General features: G+C 39.0%; 1 protein-coding gene across 5 annotated transcripts in view; it reads left to right on the plus strand.

Annotated features, from left to right (window-relative positions):
* FAM114A2 (family with sequence similarity 114 member A2) overlaps positions 1–6,930 on the plus strand; it is a 53,262-nt gene extending 46,332 nt beyond the window's left edge. For 3 of the 5 annotated variants that reach the window (XM_030927146.1, XM_010360537.2, XM_030927147.1), the window contains 2 exons: positions 2,112–2,165; positions 3,996–5,334. In XM_030927146.1, coding sequence (XP_030783006.1) covers positions 2,112–2,165; positions 3,996–4,130 — 189 coding nt within the window. In that variant the 3' untranslated portion in view covers positions 4,131–5,334. Of the gene's footprint in view, positions 1–2,111; positions 2,166–3,995 lie in introns of all 5 variants that reach the window. The other 2 variants (XM_010360534.2, XM_010360535.2) reach the window with 1 other exon arrangement.
* Positions 6,931–15,604: the final 8,674 nt, after the last annotated feature.

Here is a 15,604-nt window from a genome sequence, read left to right on the forward strand (position 1 = left end):
TAGCCATCCTAGTGGGTATGAAATGGTATCTCATTATGGTTTTGATTTACATTTCTCTAATGGCTAAAGATGTTGAACATGTTTTTTTTTTTTTTTTTTTTTTTTTTTTGAGGCGGAATTTCGCTCTTGTCGCCCAGGCTTGAGTGCAATGGCATGATCTCAGCTCACTGCAACCTCCACCTCCTGGTCCAAGTGATTTTCCTGACTCTGAGTCCCGAGTGGCTGGGATTACAGGCACCCGTCACCATGCCCAGCCAACTTTTGTATTTTTGGTAGAGACGGGGTTTCACCGTGTTGGCCAAGCTGGTCTCGAACTCCCGACCTCAGGTGATCCACCCACCTTGGCCTCCCAAAGTGCTGGGATTACAGGCATGAGCCACTGTGCCCAGCCAGTGTTGAACATCTTTTAATGTGCTGATTGGCTGTTTGACTTCTCTGGAGAAATATCTATTTCAGCACTTTGCTTGTTTTAAAACGTGGGTTGTTTGTGTTTTTATTATTACTTGTAGGAGTTTTTTTTTTTTTTTTTTTTTTTTTCCCCTCAATACACGTTTCTTATCAGATTTTTGATGGGAATGTATTTCTCCAAGTTCATGAGTTATCATTTCACTTTTTTGATAGTGTCCTTTGCAGTGAAGTTTTACTTCTCTGTTTTCTTCTAAAAGTTTTGTTGTAGCCCTTATATTTATGTCTGTGATCCATTTTCAGTTAATTTTTGTGTATCGTGTAAGGTAGGGGGCCCTACTTCATGCTTTTGCATATGGATATCCATTTGTTCCAGTACTATGTGTTGAAAAGACTGTTCTTTCCTCCATTAAATTGTCTTGGCTCCTTTGTTGAAAATCATTTAGGCATAGATATATGGGTTTATTTCTGGACTCTGATTTTCAGTCCATTAATCTGTATGTTTATCCTAATGCCAGTATCATATTGTCTTGCTTATTGTAGTTTTGTAGTAGGTTTGGAATCAAGAAGTGTACGTCATCCAACTTTGTTTTTATTTTCAAGATTTTTTGACTGTTTAGGGCCTTGTGCATTTCCATATGAATTTTAGAATCAACTTGTCTATGTCTAATTCTAATTAATTTTTGTTCATTTCTATTTATGAAGTTTTCAGTGTTTTTTATGCTATCTTCTGAGACCTGTAATGGAAATACAGACCTTGATAAAATTCAAACTTTAGATTTTGACTCAGGTTTTAAAGAGCAACTCTGTACTTAGACTATGGCAGTGCTCACAGTATGCAGTTGCTAGTCAGTGGGAAAGATGTAGTTAAAGCTAAAGTCTTTTGGGGATTTTCAAAATTGGAATTGTAAAAATTTATGAAGATGTGTGAGTTATGGACGATGATTGAGAAACCAGTAATAATGAGTTAGGATAAAATCAAGGGCATTTTAAACAAGCAAATGAAAATCACTTTATAGTAAGTATATCAGTGTCAGTGTAGCAGCAAAATTAATATGGGTTCTTAAATTTTATTTATTTATTTGTTTATTTAAAAGCCCTAGTCATGAACATTCTATTTGTTTTAATTAAGACCATGGCCTAAGTTAATTTTTTAAAATTTGAGTTTAGATTATTCCTGTAAAGGATAATCTTTTGGTACAGCTTCACTTTTCCCTGTAGTATTTGTTTCCTGAAGTTAATCTTATAAGGCCAAATCTTTCTGTGTGTTCCATAAAGATACTTTAAGGTAGCGTATCAACTATAAGATGCTGACACATACAAGTATTAAATTACATTATTTATTTATAAGACTTTTCTAAACAGCCTGTGTTAAAGACCCTTGAGTTTTTTGAGCACATGTTCCATATCTACATATTTTGTTTTAAAATGGTTCTAAGATTTTGTGGTCAAATGATACTTTTTAAAGTCAATAAAAAGGTATAAAGCAACACACTCTCAATATGGATAGCACAGAAAGATATTAAGAAGGAAGTTTAAAACACAATTTCACTTTCTGAAGATGACATTTTGCTGTCAGTCCAGACTTTTATGCTTATATTTAATATTTATGTACGTGTGTGTGTGTGTGTGTTAAAGTGTGATTGTACTCCACTTACTGTTATTTAACCTACTCTGCTCACATAAAAATGTATTCTTTATTCCAGGTCAAAGAAATGGCAGATGTCCTTAACCCATTAATCACTGCAGTATTTCTAGAGGTTAGTAGTAATTGTTTTTTAAGTCTCTGACTCCAAAGGTATTATGTACTAATTAATTAACTCTTCTGAAGCCTTTTGTTTTTGGCTTTTTTATTTTTTTCACCATATTGGTAATTTAACCATATTTATGTAGACATGACCAAAATAGTATATATTTGATATGTATTCCTTCCTTATTAATTACAAAGCATACAGTTGAAGCTGCAGGGTAAAGTACAATGGAAGAAGCAGTAGATTATCATTACTTAGTACTAATCCTTGACAGCTTAATAGACGGTTCACAGTAATGAAACACCTTCTGAATACCAGCTGGTAAACATGAAGGGCTGAAAATTACAAACAGGTAAGCGCTGCTTCCTAAAGGACTAAAGTTTATGCAGCGGTTTGTTATAAAACAAAACATTTTGTCATTTCCTTGCTAGGAAATCATGCTTTGTTTTGTCAGAAAGGTAGTATTTACATTATCCTCATCATTCCATTAGATTTGAGAAAGTAGATGGTTTAAGTCAATGGAGAAGAGGATCTTGTGACTGATTATATTACCTCCTTATGTGATGTTTTCTGGATTCCATGTTTTAAGAAGTCTACCTTGAAATTAACTGTGCAAACAATATAGACTTTTTGATGATTTTTTAAAAACATGTTTATGTAAGTCTGGAGGGAAAAATATATATTTGATAGTTAAGTTTTAGATGTTAATTGAAAAAATGTTTTAACTACCAAACTTTTACTTCTCTAGTTTTAAATTCTTTTGACATTACCATCAAGGAAATGATTTTAATTCTTTAATTACACAGTTTTAATTGAGTTGTCAGGGAAGCTATTTTGATCACTTAAGTAAGTTTTAAAAATACAAGTTTGTGATTTAGTAAATGGCAGAGTGGTGCAGTAGAAAGGACTTTGTAAACCAGGAGCCCAGTGTTGCTCTGGTTCTTCCTTGATTTGTTGTGTGACTCTGACAAACTTCGTTATTTTCATGCGCAACATAAGAGATTTAACTAGATGATATCTGAGGTCTCTTGTGTGTGGGAAATTGAGTATTAAAGGTCACACTGAATTTTAGTTAGGAATACTTGCCAATGATAAATTTTAAAAAGGTAATCTCACTTGATATGGGCTCCCTATTATTTTTAGTTGTTTTTTTTTTTTTTGCATACAGATTTGAAACGCTCTTGTCTTTGAAATTATACATTTTGTCTTAATGTAATGAAGTCTTTGTTGATATTCTTTTGAAAGGTGAGGGCTTTTCAGTATAAATGAATTACCCTCAGCAAACTGAGGGTAATGATTCTCTAACACTTCTGAAAAATGTTGTTCAAGGTAGAAATATATCTACACTGTCATCTTTGAAAGCAATATTCTTTGTTTATGTGTGTGAGCAGTTATTGTGCTCAGTGATTGCATTGAGTCCATGGAAGAAGAGCTATCATAATGGGCTAGAAATTCTATAGGTGTAGGATTTATAGCCTTCTGAAAGCCTCTTTCAGTAATTGACCACAATATTGTGACAGAATCTTTCCCACTCAATAAAGGAATAAATAAGCTTTGAATGCCAAGTCTGAGCAGGTTGCCAAAGAACAGCTACCATTTCTGATGGGCAAGTTGGACAAAAATGCTGACATTCTCTTTTGGTGTTCATATCATCTTAAAAGCTGGATCCTTTTCCCTATAGTAGAGTTTACCAAAATGGCCAAGTCACTGCTCTTATTTGCCAGGCTATGAATTCAGTTAGATTACAAAAATTAATCTGTTCCCCTTGTTGTCTTACAGTATATCTTCTCTTTTAAATAACTAATGTTTTCTCTTTTTTTGTTTTTTCAATCCTGGCAGGCATCAAACAGTGCCTCCTACATCCAGGACGCCTTTCAGCTACTCTTACCTGTGCTAGAGATCTCTCTCATTGAGAACAAGATTGAATCACACAGGCATGAGCTGCAGGGCCAGAAGCCTTTGTTAGAAGATTGAAGAACGGAGCCGTTTTGACCTGGGACTTGTGATGGCCAAGGAATGCCACCTTATCTGGCTACTCCTACAGAAATGAAGGAGTGGGGTTATTTTAGTATATAAAAATTCAGGCAGGAGAGATGGTTTAAAGAGAAAGATTGTTGCCTTCAGTGTTTGATTGAAGTATTCAGGTCCTCACAGTATTCTTTCCAGTTGTTGTAATTCATAAATTATTTGAAAAGAAACTTCTGTAGAAAGTCCAAGAACAGTAACTCTAGATAAAGGTTAGTGGGATACTCAGGCAAGAATGTTGGTCTTTCTTTGACATGTTGCAAGATGTTATCAATTTTGTCATGGATATAATTTGCAGCCCATGGATACAACTGGTTGATAAGCCAGAGAAAAATAATTTAGTGTTCTAAACTTCATGGCATGTGTGGTTTATTAATGCCATGTACTTTCTCCTTTCTGGAATAAAATCTATGGCTGTAAAAAAAACTGAGCATATGTAAACTCTGTGATGATTACCCTTTATCACATGAATTCTTGGAAATAGAAAATTTCATCTGCATTTTTAAATTCTTAGTAGATATTTGGCATTGAGGAGAAACTTGTAGACTATACAGCCACATGAATTAACTATAGCAAAGTGCCCTTTTTCTTCAAATTGCTCCCCCATCCTCAGGATGACACATTTCATGTCATAGCTGAACCCTACTCTACTGGATTCAAGGCCAGTAAATGCCGTTTAGAGAACCAGTTTTATGTGTGCAGATATTCTGAGTCTCTTCAAGATGTGTTTCGTGTCTACCCTATATGCAGGATAAATTCTTTACAGCAAACTCCAAAGGAATGTTGAAGCTGTTTTAGCAATGAGGTTTTTTTTGTTTGAGTGTTGAAGTGGGCCATAGTCCTTTAGAAATTATGTTCATTTATAACAGGATTTAACTTCTAAGGCACAATTTATTTTTTCCTCATTCTTTGTTTGTTTTGATGTATTCTTTAGCATGTTTTTGAATATAACTTTTATCCTCCAGATCTTAAGCCTTCTTCTGCTCTGTTCAACAACTTAAACTATTAAGCTGTCATCTTCCTAAAAGCTGTTTTGGTATCCACTCTTCTTAAAAAAATTCTCCAACTTTGTGGTTTTTAATGATTAAGGTAATTTGTTAGCTCTGCCCCTCATCTTCTAAAACCTTTGTAATAAAATGTATCAATCATGTTATTTGATCCTTTCATTTACTTTTGTAAACACGAGCCCTAATATCTTACTCAGACCAAAAAAAAATAGGAATGCAAAGCCATAACATAGATTAGTATAAAGACTGTTTCCATGTAGTATCTTTCTTTGGGGCAGGAGTCAGTAAGCAAGGAAGATAAATAAATTTGGTTTAAAAACGTATACCAACAGCACTACAATGTTACTCTGCCTATATTCTGTCTTAATATGATCAGAGAGTTTTTGAATATTCCTTTTTAAAGACAAATTTCACCCTTCCCAGCTTGAATATTTCTGAAGTTTGAGAAAAACAGTTGCCTTCTGGTTACAAAGGCTGGTGTCTCCAGTTTTGAAGTGTTGCCTCAAGCTTGGTTGATGTGTCTGAACCTGTATTCCTTGAGGGCAAAGTTTAGAAACTGGTCACTTTGCCTGCTGTCTGTTCAGCCTTTTGTACAATGGCAGTGTAGCAACTTTAAATCCTTAACCTAGAAACGTATTTAATGTTTTTCTTTCAAGAAATGGGGTATAAATATGAAGGAGAGAGTGACAACTCTTTATACACCTGTTCAGATTTCAGCACTGAATTTGGCAAATTTTAGATTAGGTCTCACATAAGGTAAATATGACTCACTAACTCTTTTTTTCTCATCATCCCCATTAGCTTCCCCACCTCCCATATATATGTGTGTGTGTGTATATATATATATTTTAATGGAGTTAGGGACCACTAGTGAAATGATGAAAGGCCCAATTCTGAGTAACAATTGTCTACTCTTCACATAAAATATACTGAAAAAGAATTAAGGTTCCTTGATCCAGTAGATATAGAGAAAAATAAACATGACAGATGAATAGGTAAATTCAGGGATCACTTTGGAACCTGCTGGATTATGGTGATGGTTTTTGGATAGTATGTGCTTCATTATTGTATTTGGGGTAGTTACAGTCTTGTAGTTTTTTGGTAACAGCTACACTTTTGGTACTATTTTCCTTTTAAATTTTTGGTGTCTAAGATTTACCACTAATTACTAATATATGCCTTTCCAATTCACTTAAAACTTTAATAAGTGAAATGTTCAAGTTTTGCTAGGGTAAATTTGTCTTTTCCTGCTATTGAGATTTTTAAAGGCTGTGATTAAGAGAGATTATTAATTTGATCTAAAAGAAGTAGAAACCTCTATGAAACTATTTTCCTTTACATAATACCTTAGAAATGTGTTAAAGACAAGCTATATTTTCCTTACTTGTTTTGATAGTTTTTTTTTAAGCATAGATCTTCAGGTTGGCAGGCCTCTGAAATGTGAAATTATAATTTTTATAGATGGCATTACATCGAATCTGAAATCAGTGCTAGGCGTACAAATGTGATTTTTTCAATCCTATAACCGAAGAACAAGATCTCGTGGGTTCCTACTGCTGAAAAAAGATGCTCTCTTTTGTACTTGTTTTTAATGAAAGACTTTTTTGAGGGAGAGCTATTTTATAGGTAGTTGCTATTGATGTCTCCATTTGAGAAATAGACATTTTTCTGTATTTCTAGAGGTGTTCTGAATTTAAGCCTGAATTCTTCAGTTTAGAAAAACCCAGAATAAAATTATATCCACAGTGGGCACTCAACAAGTGTGATATTTCACAATGTCAGATACTAAGATGTTTTATTATCTCTTCGTGTGTGCGTGTGTGTGTGTGACGGAGTTTTGCTATTGTTGCCCAGGCTGGAGTGCAGTGGCGTGATCTTGGCTCACCGCAACCTCTGCTTCCTGGGTTCAAGTGATTGTCCTGCCTCAGCCTCCCAACTAGCTGGGATTACAGGCATGCGCCACCACACCTAGCTAATTTTGTATTTTTAGTAGAGATGGGGTTTCTCCATGTTGGTCAGGCTGATCTCGAACTCCCAACCTCAGGTGATCCACCTGCCTCGGCCTCCCAAAGCGCTGGGATTACAGGCATGAACCACTGCGCCTGGCCCTTTTATTGTCTCTTAACAACACAACATGATGTCTCTTTTCATAAAAGACTTAAAAAGCATTTGAGAAATGAGTAAGTTCTAAAACTAATAAGCCTCTTAGTTAACATGTCATAAAGGCCTCTGGCAACTGTATGAAGAGAATTTTGAAAACTTGCCCACTGGTCTGACTTTCTGACTATATCCTTGATGTTCCTCAAACACTAGTTCATTCGGTCCTCCCTGCTTCACTTGAAGCCCATCCTTCCCTGTTACTGTATCGTCCAGCCAAATCCCAAAAGCCCTTCATGTTTAATTATAATTTCCCCAATCAAGTCCTAAGGACAATTTAAAAAAAAACCTGAATATTCTCTCAATTCATTTGTCCTTTGAGCTAAAAGCAAAGGAAGATAGATTATAGTTATCATTTCACCCTCACAAGTCAATGTTGAACTTGCCAGAATGTAAGTATCTGACTGACCTACCCTTATAAGAACAGATAGAGAAACTGCAAATTGAGTGAAGCCATCATCTATTTCTACTTGTGTTGTCCCACATTTGTCTCTCTCTGTATACATTAGCCATTCTGTGCTCCCAAGCTAATTATAAAGCTGTTCTATATAGTGGAAATAGGTGATCAAAGTATGATTTCACAAATCACCTAGGTTATTTCCATAGAAAGTGAACGTTGTAGCTTCACAATGCTTAAAGAGGGGGAGAATAATGAGAACAAACCTCACAGGGAATATACTCTATAGAACAGGTACGTTAACCATATAGTAAGTAAGTTCCAAAATTATTAAAAGTCCAGTTGCTCAGTTAGGATAGGAGCAGACCTCTGTGAAGGGTAAGTCTAGTTAATGTTTGAGATATACCTTTCTACAAGTGGTTTTAGGGGGAAGCTGGCTTGACCACCACAGTGGAGACACATGCGACAGGTGAGGTCCCTCTAGGGCCGGTCTTCAGATATTAGCACGAAGGCTACAGGGTGTCATCCTGTCACAGGATGACGGAGCACATAGTCTGAGCTTTCTGTATTTGGGGAAGCGTCTGACAAGAGCGTAGCTCTGCCTAAGCTCTCCTGGTGTCTGTTAAACTCTTGAGTGTATATGTATTTTTGAAGTCCAGTAGTTGAGGTCGGTAACTTGGTAATTTGCATATGGGGAGTCTGATAAGGTTTAATGTAACAGTGCCAAGGGGAGAGGGGCTCACGCCAAGTTCTTACATATGGAATCTGATAAAGCATCATACTCTTGAAGGGAGAGGGAATTTCACTCCAAAACATCAAACTATGTAAGACGCTATATTACAAAAGAAGTTGTTTTCCCAACTTGACTGTGAATGTACCAATATGTTTAATTTTTTTTTTTTTTTTGAGACGGAGTCTGCCTCTGTCGCCCAGGCTGGAGTGCGGTGGCGCGATCTCAGCTCACTGCAAGCTCCTCCTCCCGGGTTACACCATTCTCCTGCCTCAGCCTCCCGAGTAGCTGGGACTACAGGCGCCCGCCACCACGCCTGACTAATTTTTTGTATTTTTAGTAGAGACGGGGTTTCACCGTGTTAGCCAGGATGGTCTCGATCTCCTGACCTCGTGATCCGCCCGCCTCAGCCTCCCAAAGTGTTGGGATTACAGGCGTGAGCCACTGTGCCCGGCCTATGTTTAATTTTTTAAAGCGCATTTGTAAGTTGGAATGGAGGTAGTTGGCTACAGAGTTGCTACCAGCCATCCTCACCTGGGTAACTTGCAGTGACCTTGGCAATTTCAGCCAAACCTGTTTAAACCTGAAGTGTCTACACACTGTAGCTGCTTATGTCAGAATTGTAGGACTTCTCTTAAGTATTTAATATAATTGGGTCTTCCTTTACTTCTCACAGGCATGTCTTTAAGAGCAATAGAAACCACACAATTAGCTTGTATGTTGAAGCAAACGTTCAAAATAAGAATTGAATAGTATGCAGTTATAGTATTCAGTAGATCAACAAACACTTAAGTACTTTTTTTCCTGCATTTATCTTGCTTACCATTGAGTTCCCAGCTTCTGACACAGGGTCTGGAATGTAGTAGGAAATGTTTGTTGACTGACTAAAAGAAAAGGAAAACATAAAGGAAGAAAATGAAGGAGGCGGCAGGGGAAAAGGAACTAAAGATAAAAGCAAAAAACAAAGAGTGGCCTACTGTTTTGCTACCAGCAGAGAATATAAAGCTGGAAGGGACTCCAGAGTGTATATGGTTGAAACTTATCATTTCACAGCTAGGGATGTGGATGCCTCATAGGAGGAAGTGACTCTCCCAAAGTCACACCATTGGTAGGAGGCTTGGTTGGACCTGAGCCCAGGTCTTCTGATCCCTGGCCTGGGGTTCTCTATGTTATACCAGAATCTTACTGGGGTTCTGCACCTATATTGAGAGGTTACTCCTTCCCAGACAACTGGGTTAAGGGCTGGGAGAACAAAATGCAGAATACGTGATTCCTGTCCCAGAGGAGCTCACACTCGTGCCAATGGCTGAGCAATCTCAGCTTTGTAGCTGCAAAGCCCTCTGAGAAAGTGAAGTAAGAAACCAGCAGGACTTGTTTTCTGGTCACCACCCTGCTGTCCTATTCTGGACAGGAACTGATCCAGATAGGGTGAAGTTTAAAAAACCAGCAGAAACCAGCAGATGGTGACAAAGGTGATCCCTAGTTGCCCTCATTGCTTATTGGCATAAGACGCTCCCACCAACGCCATGACAATTTACAAATGCCATGGTAACAACTCAGTTATTACCACCTCCTTTCTAGAAATTTCTGAATAATCTGCCCCTTAATTTGCATGTAATTAAAAATGGATATAAATACAGCTAGCCAGCAGCCCACAAGTACCAACTCTGAGCACACTGCCCATGAACCCTGCCCTGCAAGGAGCAGTACCATTCAATAAACGATCACTGTCTAACACCACTGGCTCACCCTTGAGTTCTTTTCTGGGTGAAGCAAAAAATCCTCCTGGGCTAAGCCCCAATTTTGGGGCTTGCCTGTCCTGCAACATGTAGCAACCACAAAGGGATGAATACAGCAATCAGGAGGCAGTGACTAATTCAGCAATAAGACAGTGGAGACAGTGGCAACAGAGATTGGTGGAAAGTCAAGATGAAAGACAGTGAGAGATGGTCACTGACAAGGAAGTGAGAGGCAGCAGTTGGCGGTCAGTTGGATAGTAGGACAGCAAAATGGAGAAATGATCGTCAGCACTATGGTGATCAAAGCTGCAGAGCCAAGGGGTCTTTTAAGAGCTGTCTTTCCTGGGGAAAGCCAAAAATGCTCCTGGACAATTTTGGGGCTTGTCCTGCCACAAAAAGAAGGGAGACAGCTGCTTTGTTGTAATGAATTGTGGCTGAGTTGGGTGGACATGTCCCAAATCTGGTTGTGATTGTTGAGTCAGGTAAGCATTGCAAATGTTTGCAGATGCATCTGTCAATACCTTCAAATTGCTACTTTTGTTTTGGTGATTTACGTCTTAAGGGGCCAATTTCTGCTTTGTATGGAACTACAGAATCATCTACTGTACATGAGCCACTGGTTGTTAAAAGAGGAAACTAGCATGTATGGAGCAGTTTGAATACCAAGCACCATGGGACACATTTTTCCTCACAACTGCTCTGTGATGCCAGGCAATGGCACTTCCAGTTTATGAGCTGCCAGGAGGGTGTAGAAGTTAAGAGCAAAGACAGGCTCAAAAAGGAATCTCAGCTCCCTCATCTTCCAGGCCTATGACCATGAGCAAGTGACTTACTCCCTTAATTCAATTTTGTTATCTGTAAAATCAATCTCATAACAACACTTGCTTTATAGTTATTGATAGGATTGAACAAATAATTTATGTAAAGTGCCTGCCACATAACAAGTTGAGCTTATGCTCATGAATTCATAAGCACTATGCCAGGCATTGTTCTGAACATGTATTACATGTATTAATTCAGTCCTCACGACAACCCCATGAGACAGGTACTGTTGACATGCCTATTTATAGATGGAAAAACTGAGGCACAGAGAGGTTAAGTAACTTACCTGGGGTCACAGTGCCAACAAGTGGTAGAACCAGGATTTAAAGTTAGGCAGCTTGGTACCAGAGTTCCTGCTTTTCACCATTTCATTGCACTGTCACTATAAACTGTTAGTAAAGAAACCTCAACAACTATTAGTTACTTTTTTATGATGAATATGAAAGAGATTCAGGGGGTTACGTGACTTGCACAAGATTTCACAAGTGTACATGGCAGAGCCCTTGCAGTGTGAGCCAAGGTTGTCTGGTTCCCTAACTCATGCTTGTTCTGTTGTATTTCTTTAATAGGAAAGGCCTGGGAGGTGCCTACTTAAGAGATAAATGTCCACAGGAGAGCATCTGGACAGAGTATCTACAGCCACTAGGAGCTGGCATAGAAAGGACAGTGTGATGACAAGTCATGCTTGCCACAGCAGGAACAGGGGCTTCAGTCAGGTAGTAGCGTCTGTATCAATTCGTGATCAGAAAGAAAAGTACACAAATGTTCTTAGCAGCTTTATTTGTAATAAATAGAAGATACTTTAGTAAAAGATGCTTTATTTGTAAGAGCCCCAGGCTGGAACCAACACAGATATCTTTCAGCTGGTGAATTAAACAAACTTTAGTACATCTGTACCGTGGATTGCTCTCAGCAACGGAAAGGAATAAACCATCAATACATGCAAAAACTTGGGTGAATCTCAAGGGAATTGTGCTGAGTGAAAAGATCCAATTCTAAAAGATTACTTACAGTATAATTCTATTTATATGGCATTAAAATGACAAAAGTTTAGAAATGGAGAACAGATGAATAATTGCCAGGTGTTAGGGATAGGGGAGGAGGTAGGATAGGTGTGGTTTTAGAAGGGCAATCCCAGCACTTTGGGAGGCCAAGACTGGCGGATCACGAGGTCAGGAGATCGAGACCATCCTGGCTAACACAGTGAAACCCCGTCTCTACTAAAAATATACAAAAAACTAGCCGGGCGAGGTGGCAGGCGCCTGTAGTCCCAGCTACTCGGGAGGCTGAGGCAGGAGAATGGCGTAAACTCGGGAGGCGTAGCTTGCAGTGAGCCGAGATCCGGCCACTGCGCTCCAGCCTGGGCGACAGAGCCAGACTCCATCTCAAAAAAAAAAAAACAAAAAAAAACAAAAGGGCAACAGGAGGGATCTTTGTGGTGATGCAGAGTATCTTGACTGGTGGTGGTTGGTAAGTGGACACATGAGCCTACACATGTGATAAATGTATAGAACGAAATGTGTGTGTGCCATGCACACACACACACAACATATAAATAAGTACTATTTATATTTATATGGTATGTGTGTACACGTGCGTGCATGTGCATGCATGTAAGAAAACTGAGGAATCAGTGTAAGAGATGGATTGTATCAATGTCAATATCCTAGTTGTGAAAGGATACTTAGTTTTGCAAGCTGTTATCATTGGGGGAAACTGAATAAAAGATACACAGGATTTCTCTGTTTCTAATAACTGTACGTGAATCTGTAGTTATCTCAATAAATATTTCAATTATTTTTAAAGGAAGAGGAGGTCTTTTGTGCCAGGGAGCCAAAAAGTCAAGCAATGTGGCCCACTCCCCAGGAGTGGAAACAAAGACCTAGTGGGTCCTCTGGCCCTTGTGAGTATCCCTGTCATGAGCACCCGGAAGCAGGAATGGTGGCAAGTGTGGCTCAGACTGGCTCCTCTCAAAAAGCAGTTATATTGGTAGCCAAAGTGGGATGAAAGGAGTGCAAGAGTTTGAGAAGCTTCCCTGAGGGATTCTATCATTCTTCATTGAAATCCACCAATTTAGTAGAAAAGATGGTTATGAAATTCTGCTTCCAGCATCATTAATGCCATATGCTGCATTAAACAGATGAAGGAAGCTCTACAAATTAAATGAAAGCTGCCCAAGACAGTTGGATACTAATTCTGGCTCCACCCCTACTTCACAGGATTTATACTGAGATACTTTCTATCTATTAATCATGATAACGACTAATATCAAGTGAGTAGTTACTACATGCCAGGTCACTGTGCTGAAGGTTTTAAATACATTATCCTATTTATCTTCAAAATAGTCCCACAAAGATGGAACTGTTCTTATCTCTGTCTATAGATGAAGATACTGTGGCCTGCAGAAGTTAAGACATCAGCCTGAGGTAATGTGGTGCGAGGGTGGTAGCGTGGATTCAACCCCTGTCCTGCCTGTGTACATAACCACTGCACTAACTGCTTCTCAATTCTCAGCCATAAAAAGAAGAGACTGAGTTAAAGCGTTTGGATTCTTCATGGTTAGAGTGATGTTGAGCCAGTTAGCTAATTCCGACCTGAACTTAACAGGAGACAGTAAAGAAATAATTTAAAAATCCCCCCATCTTGCCCTACGGGGAAGAAGAAAAACCTGGGCAGGTTGAGGGATAGAGGCAGCCAGTACAGACAGGGTAACGGAATGGTTGTCACCCTTTGAAGAGATGTGACTTACTGAGGATATCCTATTATATTCTGATTGGATGTGAAAAGCCCACTCTCTCCAGTAGAGTTTAGGGTCTCTAAAGAGTCCCATTGGTTGAATGTATGCCTGTCTCTTCATTACCGAAAATACAGGAAGTGGGAAGACAAAATATCTATGAGCTTGCTCAGTCAAGTTCACCAAGAGCCTACCTGGAAAGGCAGCTGGTCCTGTTAGGAAGTCACAGGAAGGAAACCAGGACAGGATGCACCAAAAGTGGAAGGTGGAAAAGAGATGCCAAGACCCAAATTAAGAGGATAGAGAACCAACAAACACAACAACAAATAAAAACAAATAAATATTGCCAAAGTTTTTCTGTTTTCCTGCATTTTGTAGTTCTTTGGGATTTAAGGAGGAGATTGGGTGGTTCTTGCTGCTTCTATATCTTCAGAGTTGCATGACCACTCAAATGGAATTGGGTAAGGGACCACTGCCATCTAGCATAGGCAGCCCCATTAGCTGTCAGTGATCATGTAGAATCCACTTTGGCTTGTAAGCTTCTTCCTGCTCATTTTCCCTTAGGAAGCAGAAGAACAATATGTTTAAGAGCAAGAGTGAGCTCTGGAGCCAGAGAGTCTCAGTTCAAGTCCCAGTTCCACTTTTTATTGCCTATGTGCCCTGCTCATCCAACCTCTCTGCACCTCTGTTTGACAATCTGTAAAACGGGATGGTACCCACTTCACAGGGTTGGGTAAGGCGAATGCACTCCACCCTATCAATGTTAGCTATAATTGACTATGGCTATAAGATGGCAGAGGATATTCTGAGACCCCAAAGACTTCCTCATATTCTGCCAGGCAAATTTGTTTCTGTCTTAATTATATGACTCTGGGCCTCCTGAAGGATGAGAGGAGAAGTTGGGCTTCTTGCCTTAGTTTTTTAGCTTTTCTTTCTAAGCCTCAGTTTCCTAATCCATAAATGAGAATGATAACATCCACCTCTATTTGCCTTGTGATATCTTGTGCACCACTTAACATAATGTATATGGAAGTACTTTATGGAGAATAAGACTTGGTGGTGAGGACTAAAATTTTGAGAGATATTCTTGACTAAATGATGACCACTCTGAGGCTGTGTTCTCCACTTTAAAATGTAAATAATAATACCTCCTTCCAAGAGTGAGGATTAAGATGATAAAGCCCTTGGAACATGGGACCGGTACAGAATCTGCTTCTCCCACCCTTTGCAGTCCCCTACCTTTGGTCATGTTTCCTAGTTAAGGAATCCTCTTTTGGATTTCTGGGTTGGCAGCGTGAGAGGGGAGTGTGGTTGTCGGGTGAAGTAAGCCCATGACTAAGCCTCATTCTAGCCACCTCAGCCAGTTTGAACCTGCAATATTATGGTTATTTCCTTCATCCTAGAGTCAGAGCTACTGGTTGGATCCTATCCTCCTTTCTCCCCCACCTCCCATACTTTGTGAATAGTGAGTTTTGCTTACATATTTGATTTACAGAATGGCAGGAAAAGATCTGGGATCCTGAATAAAGCATTTGGAGGCCAAATGATATTCCTGTGATCACTAGGCTTCTCTCAAGTCTCTTTCTTGCTACCTCCTCAAAGAAGATGCAGTCGCTCATATTTCCAGTACCCAGTGCATTTGCTCATGCATAGACTAATAATGAATACAGTGAAAACAGCCAGCTTCTGGCCAGTTCCTGCTGATGCAGGCAAGGTCAGATGGTGTCTAATAGCCATGGTACCACCTTTGATTTGTACCAGATTTGTAAAGAACTTGCACATAAGCATTTCCACTTCTATTTTAACACAAGGCAATTGAGGTCCCTAGGAGTCAAGA

Source organism: Rhinopithecus roxellana, chromosome 3, assembly GCF_007565055.1.
Source record: "Rhinopithecus roxellana isolate Shanxi Qingling chromosome 3, ASM756505v1, whole genome shotgun sequence".
In the NCBI taxonomy this organism is placed as follows: Eukaryota; Metazoa; Chordata; class Mammalia; order Primates; family Cercopithecidae; genus Rhinopithecus; species Rhinopithecus roxellana.